The sequence below is a fragment of the Amblyraja radiata genome, chromosome 2 (genome assembly GCF_010909765.2).
Source record: "Amblyraja radiata isolate CabotCenter1 chromosome 2, sAmbRad1.1.pri, whole genome shotgun sequence".
Lineage (NCBI taxonomy): Eukaryota > Metazoa > Chordata > Chondrichthyes > Rajiformes > Rajidae > Amblyraja > Amblyraja radiata.
Genome location: NC_045957.1, coordinates 122,465,218 through 122,479,863, shown reverse-complemented (window position 1 = coordinate 122,479,863; position 14,646 = coordinate 122,465,218). Strand labels below are relative to the sequence as shown.

At 47.9% G+C, this 14,646-nt stretch overlaps 1 protein-coding gene across 5 annotated transcripts in view; it reads right to left on the bottom strand.

Annotated features, from left to right (window-relative positions):
- dnajc13 (DnaJ heat shock protein family (Hsp40) member C13) overlaps positions 1-14,646 on the bottom strand; it is a 211,203-nt gene that overhangs the window by 31,462 nt on the left and 165,095 nt on the right. For all 5 annotated transcript variants that reach the window (XM_033014744.1, XM_033014726.1, XM_033014734.1 and 2 more), the window contains 6 exons: positions 13,053-13,232; positions 12,268-12,435; positions 10,064-10,177; positions 6,910-7,026; positions 4,481-4,658; positions 2,528-2,619 (listed from right to left, as the gene is read on the bottom strand). In XM_033014744.1, coding sequence (XP_032870635.1) covers positions 2,528-2,619; positions 4,481-4,658; positions 6,910-7,026; positions 10,064-10,177; positions 12,268-12,435; positions 13,053-13,232 — 849 coding nt within the window. The remainder of the gene's footprint in view (positions 1-2,527; positions 2,620-4,480; positions 4,659-6,909; positions 7,027-10,063; positions 10,178-12,267; positions 12,436-13,052; positions 13,233-14,646) is intronic.

Here is a 14,646-nt window from a genome sequence, read left to right as displayed (position 1 = left end):
TGTGACAAATATACATTCCATTCAAGCCTTTGTAGAAAATCAGTCGTGAGAAAAGCAGACGATTTATAATTAATGGAGGCACGTATAATGGGCCTGTCCCACTGTACGAGGTAATTCAAGAGCTCTCCCGAGTTTCCCCCGATTCGAACTCAGAGAATTGCGGGTAATGGCCGCTCGTAGGTACTCGGGGCTCTCGTGGACATTTTTCAACATGTTGAAAAATCTTCACGAGTCTTCACGAGCTTACCGCCTTTCCTGAGATTACCTGCCGTTAGCGTTACTTGCCGCTAAGAGACGTCCCGAGCTCCGACGTACCCGCTACGTACATTCTACGTACTTACCACGAGTTTACCCAAGAGCTCGTATAGTGGGACATGCCCTTAACTGTTCCTAAAGTTGCTGCAGAGTTAAGTTTGACAGTTTTCAAATAGTTCGTGTCCCCGAGGAGGGCCGTACACAGTAAACGGCATGAAGGAGGTATTAGCGAGGTGGTGGTCGAGGCAGATACGACAGTGGCATTTAGGAGGCTATTGGATAGGCGCATGGAGATGCAGGGAATTGATTATATACAGGCAGATATTGGGGACACATATGCACATACGGTGCCCTCCATAATGTTTGGGACAAAGACCCATCATTTATTTATTTGCCTCTGTGCTTCACAATTTGAGATTTGTAATAATAAAAAAAATAACATGTGGTTAAAGTGCACATTGTCAGATTTTAATAAGGGCCATTTTTATGCATGGGGGGGGAGGGGGGGGGGGGGGGGGTGACTATGTATAAACACTGCTGTAATTACTACATGGTGAAACCAAAACGTATAAAAAAGGCCTTTATTAAAATCTGACAATGTGCACTTTAACATGTGATTTGTTCTATTACAAATCTCAAATTGTGGAGTACAGAGACAAATAAATAAATGATGGGTCTTTGCCCAAAACATTATGGTGGGCATTGTGTGAGGCTGTTACTTGTGGGCGGAGCACCAAGGCAAATTCCTTGTATGTGAATACTTGGCCAATAAACTTACTTACTTACTTAAAGCTGTGCCCTCTAGTATTTGATTTTTCCATTCTGGGGTAAAAGCTTCTGACTGTCTACCCTATCTATGCCCCTCATCATTTCATATAGTTTTTTTTTAATCAGATCTCCCCTCAACCTTCGGTATTCCAAATAGTACAATTCTAGTCTGTCCAACCACTCCCTGGAACTAATAACCTCCAATCTCGGCAACATTCTTTAGATTTAGATTCAGATTCAAACTTTATTGTCATTGTGCAGTGTACAGTACAGAGACAACAAAATGCAGTTAGCATCTCCCCGGGGACCTTTTAGTTTAGTTTACAGACACAGCATGGAAACGGGCCCTTCGGCCCACGCTGACCGCTGATCACCCCTTCACGCTAGCTCCATGCTTTCCCACTCCCATCCACTCACACTGGGGGCAATTTATAGAGGCCACCGTGGCGCAGCGGTAGAGTTGCTGCCTCACAGTGCCTGAAACGCCAGAGACCCGGGTTCGAGCCAGACTACGGGCTCTGTCTGTACGGAGTTTGCACGTTCTCCCTGTGACCTGCGTGGCTTTTCTCCGAGATCTTCAGTTTCCTCCCACACTCCAAAGACGTGCAGGTTTGTAGGTCGATTGGCTTGGTGTAAGTGTAAATTGTCCCTAATGTGTGTCATAAGGACATAAGGAATAGGAGTAGAATTAAGCCATTCGGCCCATCAAGTCTACTCCACCATTCAATCATGGCTGATTTATTTCTTCTTCCTAACCCCATTCTCCTGCCTTCTCCCCATAACCCGACCCCTGTACCAATCAAGAATCTATCTTGAAAATATCCTATCGGACTTAAAAATATCCTCTGCCTTGGCCTCTACAGCCTTCTGTGGCAAAGAAGTCCACCACCTCTGACTGTGGCTGATAGTGTTAACGTGTGGGGATCGCTAGTATCTCTAAAGTAAATTAATCAACTTACAAACCAGCACGTCTTGAGGATGTGGGAGGAAACCGGAGCACCCGGGGGAAACCCACGTGGTTACTCCGGCACTTTTAATTAAATATTGTACACTCTGGAGTTTAGAAGGATGAGAGGATATCTCATTGAAACATATAAGATTGTTAAGGGCTTGGACACGCTAGAGGCAGGAAACAGGTTCCCGATGTTGGGGGAGTCCAGAACCAGGGGCCACAGTTTAGAATAAGGAGTAAGCCATTTAGAACGGAGACGAGGAAACACTTTTTCTCACAGAGAGTGGTGAGTCTGTGGAATTCTCTGCCTCAGAGGGCGGTGGAGGCAGGTTCTCTGGATGCTTTCAAGAGAGAGCTAGATGGGGCTCTTAAAAATAGCGGTCAGGGGATATGGGGAGAAGGCAGGAACGGGGTACTGGTTGGGGATGATCAGCCATGATCACATTGAATGGCGGTGCTGGCTCAAAGGTCCAAATGGCCTACTCCTGCACCTATTGTCTAAGTATAAGAGGAAAATGATTCTGGGGAGAGAGGTTAAAGAGCACAACTTACCTCCAAGGCGAGCTGTTGGACCTGCCCAGCTCCGTGCACCCGTAGGAGGGAGAAGATTAACTTAAAGTGACCAATGCATTCCATTTCAGCACCTGAAACAAAACTCGCAATGAAGACGTGCGGACACTGAACAGAAGGCGGCAACACAAGAAAGTCAACACATAGCTCAAGCATCCGTCCCCCCCGAGCCATAATATAGATAAATGTGAGGTTATCCACTTTGGTGGCAAAAACAAGGGGGTAGATTATTATCTCAATGTGGTTAGGTTAGGTAAGGGGGAGGTACAGAGAGACCTAGGTATCCTTGTACACCGGTCACTGAAAGTTGGCGTGCAGGTACAACAGGCAGTGAAGAAAGCTAATGGAATGTTGGCCTTCGTAACAAGAGGATTTCAGTATAGGAGTAAAGAGGTTCTTCTGCAGTTGTATAGGGCTCTGGTAAGACCACATCTGGAGTATTGTGTACAGTTTTGGTCTCCTAATTTGAGGAAGGACATCCTTGTGATTGAGGCAGTGCAGCGTAGGTTCATGAGATTGATCCCTGGGATGGCGGGACTGTCATATGAGGACAGATTGAATAGACTAGGCTTGTATTCACTGGAGTTTAGAAGGATGAGGGGGGTTCTTATAGAAACATATAAAATTATAAAAGCACTGGACAAGCTAGATGCAGGAAAAATGTTCCCAATGTTGGTCGAGTCCAGAACCAGGGGCCACAGTCTTAGAATAAAGGGGTGGCCATTTAAGACTGAGGTAAGAAAAAACGTTTTCACCCAGAGAGTTGTGAATTTGTGCACTTCCCTGCCACAGATGGCAGTGGAGGCACGGGGTACTGATTGTGGATGATCAGCCATGATCACAATGAATGGCGGTGCAGGCTCGAAGAGCCGAATGGCCTACTCCCGCACCTATTGTCTTTGTTTCTGTGGGTCTCTGGCGCTGTGAGGTAGGGGCTCTACCCGCTGTGCCACTGTGAGAAGAGGAATGGCGGCTGCAGTAAGCAAAGGCAAATGGATCCTTGTTATAATAGAATCCTGGAATAGGCAAGATTTAATAGGAATAGATCGGGTAGATGTGCAGAGTTTCTTGCCCTGAGCAGGGGAATCGAAGATCAGAGGACACAGGTTCAACGTGAAGGGGAAAAGATTTAATAGGAATTTGAGGGGTGACTTTTTCACACAAAGGGTGGTGGGTGTGTGGAACAAGCTGCCAGAGGAGGTAGTTGAGGCTAGGACTATCGCAATGTTTAAGAAACAGTCAGGTACATGGATAGGACAGATTTAGAGGAATACGAGCCAAACGCAGGCAGGTGGGATTGGTGTAGATGGGGCGTGTTTGCCAGTGAGCAAAACAACTAGAGAGCAATGCTAAACTACTATCTGCCTCGTTGGTGACCCTCGGACTATCTTTGAACGGACTCTGCTGGCTTTACCTTGCACTAAACGTTATTCCCTTATCATGAGCAGCACCTCATATTTCGCTTGTGCAGTTTACACCCCAGCTGTATGAACATTGACTTCTCCAATTTCAGGTAGTCCCTGCTTTCTCCTCCCCTTCTCAGCTCTCTCTCGGCCCACTGGCTCCGCCTCTTCCTTTCTTCTTCCCGCCCCCCCCCCCCCCACCCTCACATCAGGCTGAAGAAGGGTCTCGACTATTTCCTTCGCTCCGTAGATGCTGCCTCACCCGCTGAGTTTCTCCAGCATTTTTGTCTACCTTGTATCTGTACACTGTGAACGGCTCGATTGTAATCATGTGTTGTCTTTCTGCTGACTGGCCAGCACGCAACAAAAGCTTTTCATTGTACCTCGGTACACGTGACAATAAACTGAACTGGCTGGTGTGGGCAAGTAGGGTTGGGTTGAAGGGCCTGTTTCCACACTGTTGGCCTTCTCAGTCATGACACAGCTTCACGATGAGCTGCCGCTCCACCTTAAAGTCTCGGGCCGCACTAACCTGGGTTGTTTTTGATGACGTTACGCAGCGCCTCCAAAGCCATTTCAGCTGGTCTCAACCTGTGCTCATGTTGATCAGATTCCACCTTCCCCGTCTGTGTGATGGCCATCAGTGTGTGCAGATACTGGGCTTGGGAACCCACATAGTCCAGCAGGCTGCCTGCAAATTCCTTGGGCAACTGGGAGAGAGAAAACGCCCACCAATATTAATCAACCCAATGAACATTTTTTTTTACCAAAATGTCGTCAAACCCTGTCCAGGAAGGAACTGCAGATGCTGGTTTTGCACCGAAGTTAGACACCAAATGCTGGAGTAACTCTGCGGAACAGGCAGCATCCCTGGAGAGAAGGGATGGGTGATGATGGGCTGAATCAGCTGAGGAGGTTATTGGCTGCAACCTTCCCCCCCCCCCCCCCCATTGACAAACTGTACACTGCAAGGGTCAGGAAGCGAGCGGGTAAGATCATCTCTGACCCCTCTCACCCTGGCCACAAACTCTTCGAATCACTTCCCTCTGGAAGGCGACTCCGGACTGTCAAAGCTGCCACAGCCAGACATAAAAACAGCTTTTTTTTCACGGGTAGAAGCTCTACTCAATAACCAAAAATCTGTAGCCTCCTTTTGCTCTGGTATTTTATTTCATTCACATGTTTAAACTAGAATGTTTTATTCTTAAGTGCTTCTACTCTGGGGCTGTGGAAAGCATCTTGTCCGGCAACATCTCAATCTGGTTTGGGAACTGCTCTGCCCAGGACAGGAAGGCTCTGCAGAGAGTAGTGCGTTCGGCCGAACGCACTATGGGAACTACACTCACCCCCCTGCAGGACCTATACACCAGGAGGTGCAGATCCAGAGCCAGCAACATTATGGGGGACCCCTACCACCCCAGCAACGGACTGTTCCAGCTGCTACGGTCAGGCAAACGCCTCCGCTGTCACGCTGCGAAAACAGAGAGGATGAGACGGAGTTTCTTCCCACAGGCCGTCAGGACTGTAAACTCCTCTCACCGGGGACTAATTTACTGTTGTGTGGTGTCTTTTTTAAATTGCTGGGTTTTTTCCCTAACATGCAAATACTGATTTTGTTCTATTCTGTTCAAGAAGGAACTGCAGATGCTGGAAAATCGAAGGCAGACAAAGTGCTGGAGAAACTCAGCGGGTGTGGCAGCATCTATGGAGCGAAGGAAAGAGGAAACGTTGCCTATTTCCTTCGCTCCATAGATGCTGCCGCACCCGCTGAGTTTCTCCAGCACCTTTGTCTACCTGTTCTATTCTGTTCTGTTGCTTTGCACAATCCGCAGGCATTGCCACTTTCATTTCACTGCACATCTTGTATGTGTATGTAGCAAAGTTGACGACTTGACTACTGTTTTATGTTTTATTCTTAATGATTTACTGTATGTCACGTTGTTACTTGCGAGCGGAGCACAAAGGCAAATTCCTTGTATGTGTCTGTACTTGGTCAATAAACTCATTCATTCATTCAATAGTCTCGACCTGAAGCATCACCCATTCCTTATCTCCAGCTGTCTATCTTCGGTGTCAAATTCTACTAATTGACATCACAGTCCCTCTCCAACCAGGCAAGAGGTACAGAAGTGTGAAAATGCACACCTACAATACAATACAAATTTTAATGTCATTTGAACCTCAAAAGAAGTTCAAACAAAATTCGGTTTCTGCAGTCATACAAGAAAAGAACCAAGACACACACCAACACAATTTACACAAACATCCATCACAGTGAATCTCCTTCTCACTGTGATGGAAGGCAAAGTCTTGTCTCTCCCGTGTTCTATTCTTCTCCCGATGTTAAAGCCCCCGGCGGGCAAAGGCAAGTCCCGCGGCCGTTAAAGCCGCGCCGGGCGATGTAAGGCCCCGCTCCGACCCCGCAACTCGGGCGGGACAAGTTGCCGTTGCGGGAGCTCCGAAAAGCGGTCTCCCACCTCTAGATCCAGCGACAGTTTCCTCCTAGCTGTTATCCGGCAACTGAACCATCCCACCACAACTAGAGAGCAGTGCTGAACTACTGTCTATCGCATTGGTGACCCTCGGACTCTCTTTGATCGGACTTTGCGCTAAAGGATATTCTCTTATCATGTATCTACACGCTGTAGATGGCTCAAATGTAAATCATGTGTTGTCTTTCCGCTGACTGGATAGCACGCAACAAAAAGTTTTTTAACCGTGTCGTGACAATAAACTAATCTGAGATGGTAAAGTTACTAGTTTACGAAGAACCTTAGTTAAGGAAACTGTCATATGCTGAGAGAATGGAGCATTCAATAATGGTTGATCTCTCTCTCCATCCTAACCCCATTCTCTTGCTTGAAACTTCATTATTTCATGCAATGATTTTGAAATTCAACTAAGAAGGCCAACTCATTTCTCGGGCAGAGGTGTGGTGGTGAGTGGTGGGTGGGATCTTACCTCCAAGGGGAATGCTGGCTGTTCATTGTAGACCCGGACAAAGATCTCACCGACAATAAGCTCCTTGGCGTGTTCGCTGAAAACAAACTCCGCACCGTAATTCTTATCGCAGTCCCCCTAGAGGAAGCAAAGCACACTGGAGTTAGGGCGGCACGGTGGCGCGGCGATAGAAACATAGAAAATAGGTGCAGGAGGAGGCCATTCAGCCCTTTGAGACAGCACCGCCATTCATTGTGATCATGGCTGATCATGGTCCCGAATCAATAGCCCGTGCCTGGCTTCTCCCCATATCCCTTGATTCCACTAGCCCCTAGAGCTCTATCCAACTCTCTCTTAAATCCATCCAGTGATTTGACCTCCACTGCCCTCTGTGGCAGGGAATTCCATAAACTCACAACTCTCTGGGTGAAAAAGTTTTTCTCACCTCAGTCTTAAATGGCCTCCCCTTTATTCTAAGACTGTGGCCCCTGGTTCTGGACTCGCCCAACATTGGGAACATTTTCCCTGCATCTAGCTTGTCTAGTCCTTTTATAATTTTATATGTTTCTATAAGATCTCCCCTCATCCTTCTAAACTCCAGTGAATACAAGCCTAGTCTTTTCAATCTGTCCTCATATGACAGTCCCGCCATCCCAGGGATCAATCTCGTGAACCTACGCTGCACTGCCTCAATCACAAGGATGTCCTTCCTCACATTAGGAGACCAAAACTGTACACAATACTCCAGATGTGATCTCACCAGAGCCCTATACAACTGCAGAAGAACCTCTTTACTCCTATACTGAGTAGAGTCGTGGCCTCACAGTGCCAGACACCCGGTTTCCATCCTGACCACGGGTGCTGTCGGTATGGAGCTTGTACGTTCTCCCTGTGACGGTCTTGATTTTCTTTCGATGCTCTGGTTTCCTCCCACACCACAAAGGTTTGCAGGTTAACTGCTTTGGCAAAAACTGTACATTTTTCCTAGTGTGCAGGATCATGCCAGTGTACGGGGTGATCGCTGGTCGGCATGCATTTGGTGGGTCGAAGGGCCCGTTTCCACACTGCCTTTCTAATGTCTAAAGGCAAATGAACATGAAAGGTTTAGAGGGATATGGACCAAACGCAGGCAGGTGGGACGAGTGTAGATGGGGGAAACCTGATCACCACTGCTGTCTGTACGTTCTCCCTGTGATCACGTGGGTTTCCCCCGGGTGCTCCAGTTTCCCCCAACACTCCAAAGACGTGCAGGTTTGTCGGTTAATTGGCCCTCTCTAAATTGTCCCAGTCTGAGGTCCAGAACACTCTGGAGCAGGTTTTTCATCAAGGATCTCTCTGTACTTTGCTCCGTTCATCTTTCCCTCAATCCTGACTAGTCTCCCAGTTCCTGCCGCTGAAAAATATCCCGACAGCATGATGCTCCCACCACCATGCTTCACCATGGTATTGGTATTGGCCAGGTGATGAGCGGTGCCTGGTTCCCTCCAGACGTGACACTTGGCATTCAGGCCAAAGAGTTCAATCTTGGTTTCATCAGACCAGAGAATCTTGGTTCTCATGCCTTTTCGCAAACTCCAAGCGGGCTGTCATGTGCCTTTTACTGAGGAGTGGCTTCCGTCTGGCCACTCTACCATAAAGGCCTGATTGGTGGAGTGCTGCATATAGTTGTCCTTCTGGAAGGTTCTCCCATCTCCACAGAGGAACTCTAGAGCTCAGTCAGTGACCATCGGGTTCTTGGTCACCTCCCTGACCAAGGCCCTCTCCCCCGATTGCTCAGTTTGGCTGGGCGGCCAATTCTATGAAGAGTCCTGGTGGTTCCATTTAAGAATAACGGAGGCCACTGTGCTCTTCGGGACCTGCAATGCTGCAGAAATTGTTTTATACCCTTCCCCAGATCTGTGTCTCAACACAATCCTGTCTCGGAGGCCTACGGACAATTCCTTTGTCTTCATGGCTTGGTTTTTGTTCTGACATGCACTGTCAACTGTGGAACCTTATATAGACAGATGTGTGCCTTTCCAAATCATGTCCAATCAATTTAATTTACCACTGGTGGACTCCAATCAAGTTGTAGAAACATCTGAAGGATAATCAATGGTTGAACCTAAGCTCAATTTTGAGTGTCATAGCAAAGGGTCTGAACAATTATGTAAATGTGATATTTCTTTTTTATTACTTTGCAAAAATTTTGGTTTAAAACACCGGTTTTAGCTTCTTCATTATGGGGTATTGCGTGTAGATTGATGATAAAAAAAAGAATTTAATCAATTTTCAAATAAGACTGTAACATAACAAAATGTGGAAAAAGTGAAATGGTCTGAATACTTTCTGAATGCACTGTACAGCACGGAAACAGGCCCTTTGGCCCACCGAATTCGTACTGACCAGCGATCCCCGCACATTAACACTACCCGACACACACTGGGTCACGGGGGAGAACGTGCAAACTCCGTACAGACAGCACCCGTAGTCGGGATGGAGTTCACTGGAGTTTAGGAGGATGATGGGGAGATCTTATAGAAACATATAAAATTATAAAAGGACTGGACAAGCTAGATGCAGGAAAAATGTTCCCAATGTTGGGCGAGTCCAGAACCAGGGGCCACAGTCTTAGAATAAAGGGGAGGCCATTTAAGACTGAGGTGAGAAAAATCTTTTTCACCCAGGGAGTTGTGAATTTGTGGAATTCCCTGCCACAGAGGGCAATAGACAATAGGTGCAGGAGTAGGTCATTTGGCCCTTCGAGCCAGCGCCGCCATTCAATATGATCATGGCTGATCATCCCCAATCAGTACCCCGTTCCTGCCTTCTCCCCATATCCCCTGACTCCGCTATTTTTAAGAGCCCTATCTAGCTGTCTCTTGAAAGCATCTGGAGAACTTGCCTCGAACGCCCTCTGAGGCAGAGAATTCCACAGATTTGGCATTGGAGGCCAAATCACTGGATGGATTTAAGAGAGAGTTAGATAGAGCTCTAAGGGCTAGTGGAATCAAGGAATATGGGGAGAAGGCAGGCACGGTTTATTGATTGGGGACGATCAGCCATGATCACAATGAATGGGCCGAATGGCCTCCTCCTGCACCGATTTTCTATGTTTCTATGGAAACAGCTGCGCCTGTGTACGAAATGTTCCCTGCACCATGGAGGGCAGGACAGTTTTGAAGGTGCAGCTTACCCGCTTGATCATGCTCTCCTGCTGCTCCTGCAGGAACTCCAGCAGCTCAGCGCGAGTGCCGTTGCTCCAGATTAAGTACGGGTTTTCCGTGTTGCTGTTCAGCATTTTGAGGATCTGGTTAAGAACGAAACACATTCGTGGAATAGAGTTTATATCAGCATACAGAAGTGTGAAAACAAACGCACACCCCCAGATTCAGAGGCAGTTTCTTCCCAGCTGTTATCAGGCAACTGAATCATCCCTCCACAACCGGAGAGCAGTGCTGAACTACTATCTACCTCATTGGTGACCCTTGGACTATCCTTGTTTAAGAAAGAACTGCAGATGCTGGAAAATCGATGGTAGACATAAATGCTGGAGAAACTCAGTGGGAGCAGCAGCATCTATGGAGCGAGGGAAATAGGCAACGTTTCGGGACAAAACCCTTCTTCAGACCTGAAGAACCTTCAGGCCTTTTGAAGAAGGGTTTCGGCCCGAAACGTTGCAGCGGCCTCTGCAGTCCGTTTGTCTTTTTGTTATTTTTGTCCCGTTTTAATGTAGTTTTTATTATTTTTTTGATGGGGTATGTGTGTGTGTGTGTGGGGGGGCGGGGGGTGGGGGGGGGCAACTTTTAAAATCTTTCCCCTGCACGGAGAACCCGACCTTTTCCCTGTCGGGTCTCCGTTGTCGTTGGGGCTGCAACGTGGAGCGGCCTCCAGCAGGAACGTCCTGGGGCTCCAGTCACGGAGCTGCGGAGCTACTCACCATCATGGAGCTGGCCGAGTCCGGAGCGCGAGGAGCGGTGGTTGCACTCGGCTGCGACCCGACCCCCGGAGATTCGGAGGCTTACCGCAGGTCTGGCAGACAGTAATATCGGAGCCCGCGGGTCCCTGGTGTGAGACCACTTTTCGAGGCTTCTGCAACGGCGACTTCTCCCGCCCGAGTCGCGGGGTCGAGGAGTGCCTGGAGCGGGGCCTTACATCATCGCCCGGCGTGGCTTCAACGGCTGCGGGACTTTGCTAGCGCCCGCCGGGGGCTCCAACAACTAGACCCGGAGCGTGGCCTTGCATCACCTGGCGCGGCTTTAATGGCCGCGGGACAATTGCCATCGCCCGCCGGGGGCTTTGACTCTGACATCGGGAGGGGAATGGGGAGTGCAGGGGAGAAATAAGTTTTTTTGCCTTCCATCACAGCGAGGAGGAGATGCACTGTGATGGATGTCTGTGTAAATTGTGTTGTGTCTTGGGTCTTTTTTTTCATGTGTGTATGACTGCAGAAACAACATTTCATTTGAGCCTCTATGAGGTTCAAGTGACAAACAAATTGTATTGTATTGTATTGTATTTCCCTCGCTCCATCGATGCTGCCTCACCCGCTAAGTTTCTCCGGCATTTTTGTCTACCTCGGACTATCCTTGACCGGACTTTGCTGGCTTTACCTTGCACTAAACGTTATTCCCTTATCATGTATCTGTACACAGTGAATGGCTGGATTGTAAATCATGCACTGTTTTCCCCGCTGGCCGGTTAGCACGCAACAAGAGCTTTCCACTGTACCTCGGCAATACACGTGACGATAAACTAAACTGAGGCTGAAACTGTAGAACAGTACTGGTGGGCTGTGGACCCCTCAACAGCCACGGAGCTGGGACCGGCCCAGAGTGTGAAGCCCACTGCTCATCAACCGATGAGCGGGGGAGCGGGGTAGCGGAGGGAGTTGGCGACGGCAGCGGTCGCTGGGACAAAGGGCACTCGATAACTTTGGGCAGATTTATAAAATTACGCTGAACAACAGCTTGAAGCCGCGGTCTGCGGTGCTTTATGCCGCAGGCGCGGCGGGGACTTACTTACTTACCATCCGGAGCGGGATCCCTTGCTGGGAATCCCTGGAGAAGAGCTCCGACTGCCGGCCTGCGGCCTACGTCATCTGCGGTACAGAAGCACCGATTCGGGACTTGCCTTGCCTGTACATCAGGCTGCCCGTAGTTGCGACTATGGAGGGTTCATGGCCCTGACCACGACCACTGACTGAACTTTGTGCCTTCCACCACAGTGATGAATGCTATGGTGGATGTTTTGTGTTAAAGTTTTGTATTGTGTATTGTGTGTTCTTTTTGATTGTACCGCTGCTGGCAAATTCATTTCACTGCACCTTCATTGTGTATGTGACGAATAAATCTGGCTATTGACTACACTGGCGGCAAAGAAAAACCAATGGAACGTTACCTCGGCTGGGCCGTCTTTGGAAAGCCTTCTGGAGACATAGGGCGAGAGCAACGCTGCCAGACACTTCCTGATGGTGGGATTTTCAGGTGTCTCCTTTTCCTCCGACAAGTAACCGCCCAGTCGACTCAGCGCAGACACACAGAATTTTGCCAGACAGTTCGACACTTCCTGGTTAAAGAAACGGAACCATTAATTTCACCACAAGATTGTTTGCAATATATTTAGACAATAGGTGCAGGAGTAGGCCATTCCGTCCTTCGAGCCAGCACCCCCATTCAATGTGATCATGGCCGATCATCCACAATCAGTACCCCCGTTCTCCCCATATCCCCTGACTCTGCTATCTTTACGAGCTCTATCTAGCTCTCTCTTGAAAGCATCCAGAGAACCGGCCTCTGAGGCAGAGAATTCCACAGACTCACAACCCTCTGTGTGAAGTGTTAAAGTGTTTCCTCATCTTCGTTCTAAATGGCTTACCCCTTATTCTTAAACTGTGTGGCCCCTAGTTCTGGACTCTCCCAGCATCGGGAAAAGTATAAGCTATAAGTATATGTTGAAGCATTAATAAAACAGTGCTGGAGTAACTCAGCGGGTCAGGCAGCGTCTGTGGATAACGTGGATAGGTGACGTTTCACAGAGTGCTGGAGTAACTCAGCGGGCCAGGCAGCATCTATGGAGAACATGGATAGGTGACGTTTCACAGAGTGCTGGAGTAACTCAGCGGGTCAGGCAGCATCTATGGAGAGAGGGAATGGGTGACGTTTCGGGTCCAGACTCCTAATTACCTGCTGATTGGTTTCTTCAGACTTTTGAATGCCACTTTCTTCCAGCGTGTAGTCGTAGTTGAAGAGGTAGACGAGGAGATGCCACAAAATACCAGCTTGGAACAAGTGGGTCTGTAACCAGTAATCCACGGCGAAGGAGCCCACGCACTCGACCGCCAGCATCGCTGTCCGCGGTAACGTCTGTAAGAGATGAGCACGGAGAATCAAGTCAAGTCAAGTTTATTTGTCACACACACACACAACCAAGATGTGCAGTGAAATGAAAGTGGCAATGCCTGCAGATTGTGCAAAAACTACAGATAAGAATAGAACAGAAGGTAGACAAAAGTGCTGGAGAAACTCAGCGGGTGCGGCAGCATCTATGGAGCAAAGGAAATAGGCAGGGTTTTGGGCCGAAACCCAAAGGTAGGTAGAATCTTGATTAGTACGGGTGTCAGAAGTAATGGGGAGAAGGCAGGAGAATGGGGTTAGGAGGGAGAGTTAGATCAGCTATATTTGAATGGCGGAGTAGACTTGAAGGGTCGAATGGCCAAATTCTACTCCTATTCCTTATGACCTTATGGAAGGGATCTACAGGAGTCGCTGCCTCAACAAGGCAGCCAGCATCATCAGTGACCCACACCACTCTGGCCACGCACTCATCTCACCCCTGCCATCGGGAAGGTGGCACGACAGCGTGAAAATTGTAACGTCCAGGTTCAGGGGCAACTTCTTCATTCCCCAATGGCCTAATTCTACTCCTATCATTTACGACCATAGATGTGAAGAAACTGCAGATGCTGGCTTAAACCAAAGATAGACTGTAACGTCCAGGTTCAGGAATAGCTGCTTCCCCACAGCCATTAGGCTATTAAACGCAATTCAAACAAAACTCTGAACATTAATAGCCCATTATCTGTTTATTTGCACTTTATCTGTTTATTTATTCATGCGTGTATATATTTATACAATGGTATATGGACACCCTGATCTGTTCTGTATTCATGCCTACCATACTCTGTTGTGCTGAAGCAAAGCAAAAATTTCATTGTCCTATCTGGGACACATGACAATAAACTCTCTTGAATCTTGGATCTAGACACAAAATGTTGGAGTATCTCAGTGGGACAGGCAGCATCTCTGGAGAGAAGGAATGGGTTACGTTTCAGGTCTGAAGAAGGGTCCTGAGCCAGAAGGTTACCCATCCTTTTTCTCCAGAGACGCTGCCGTTTCGGGTCGAGACCCTTCTTCAGACTGACATCGAGGGGGGAGATTGATAGATAACGGAATATGAAGGTGTGATAAAGGGGCAAAGAGAATTAGCTGCCTGTCCCGCTGAGTTACTGCAGCATTTTGTGTCTGATTTATGATCTATTCCGCTCAGGTGCCGAGAGATTATTATTATTATATTATTATAATTCTTTATTTCGAACAGAATAAAATAAATAAAAAGCAAGTATGAAACGGCATACAAAAAAACCCCCAAAAAACAAACAGGAATATTCATAAAGTGTCATAAACAATATTTATAAATAAATGAATCGTATGTGTACGAAAAGGAGCAGGAAGAAGCCGAAGCTTATTAATTGCCACTCCTTATTCAACTGCTTATAAT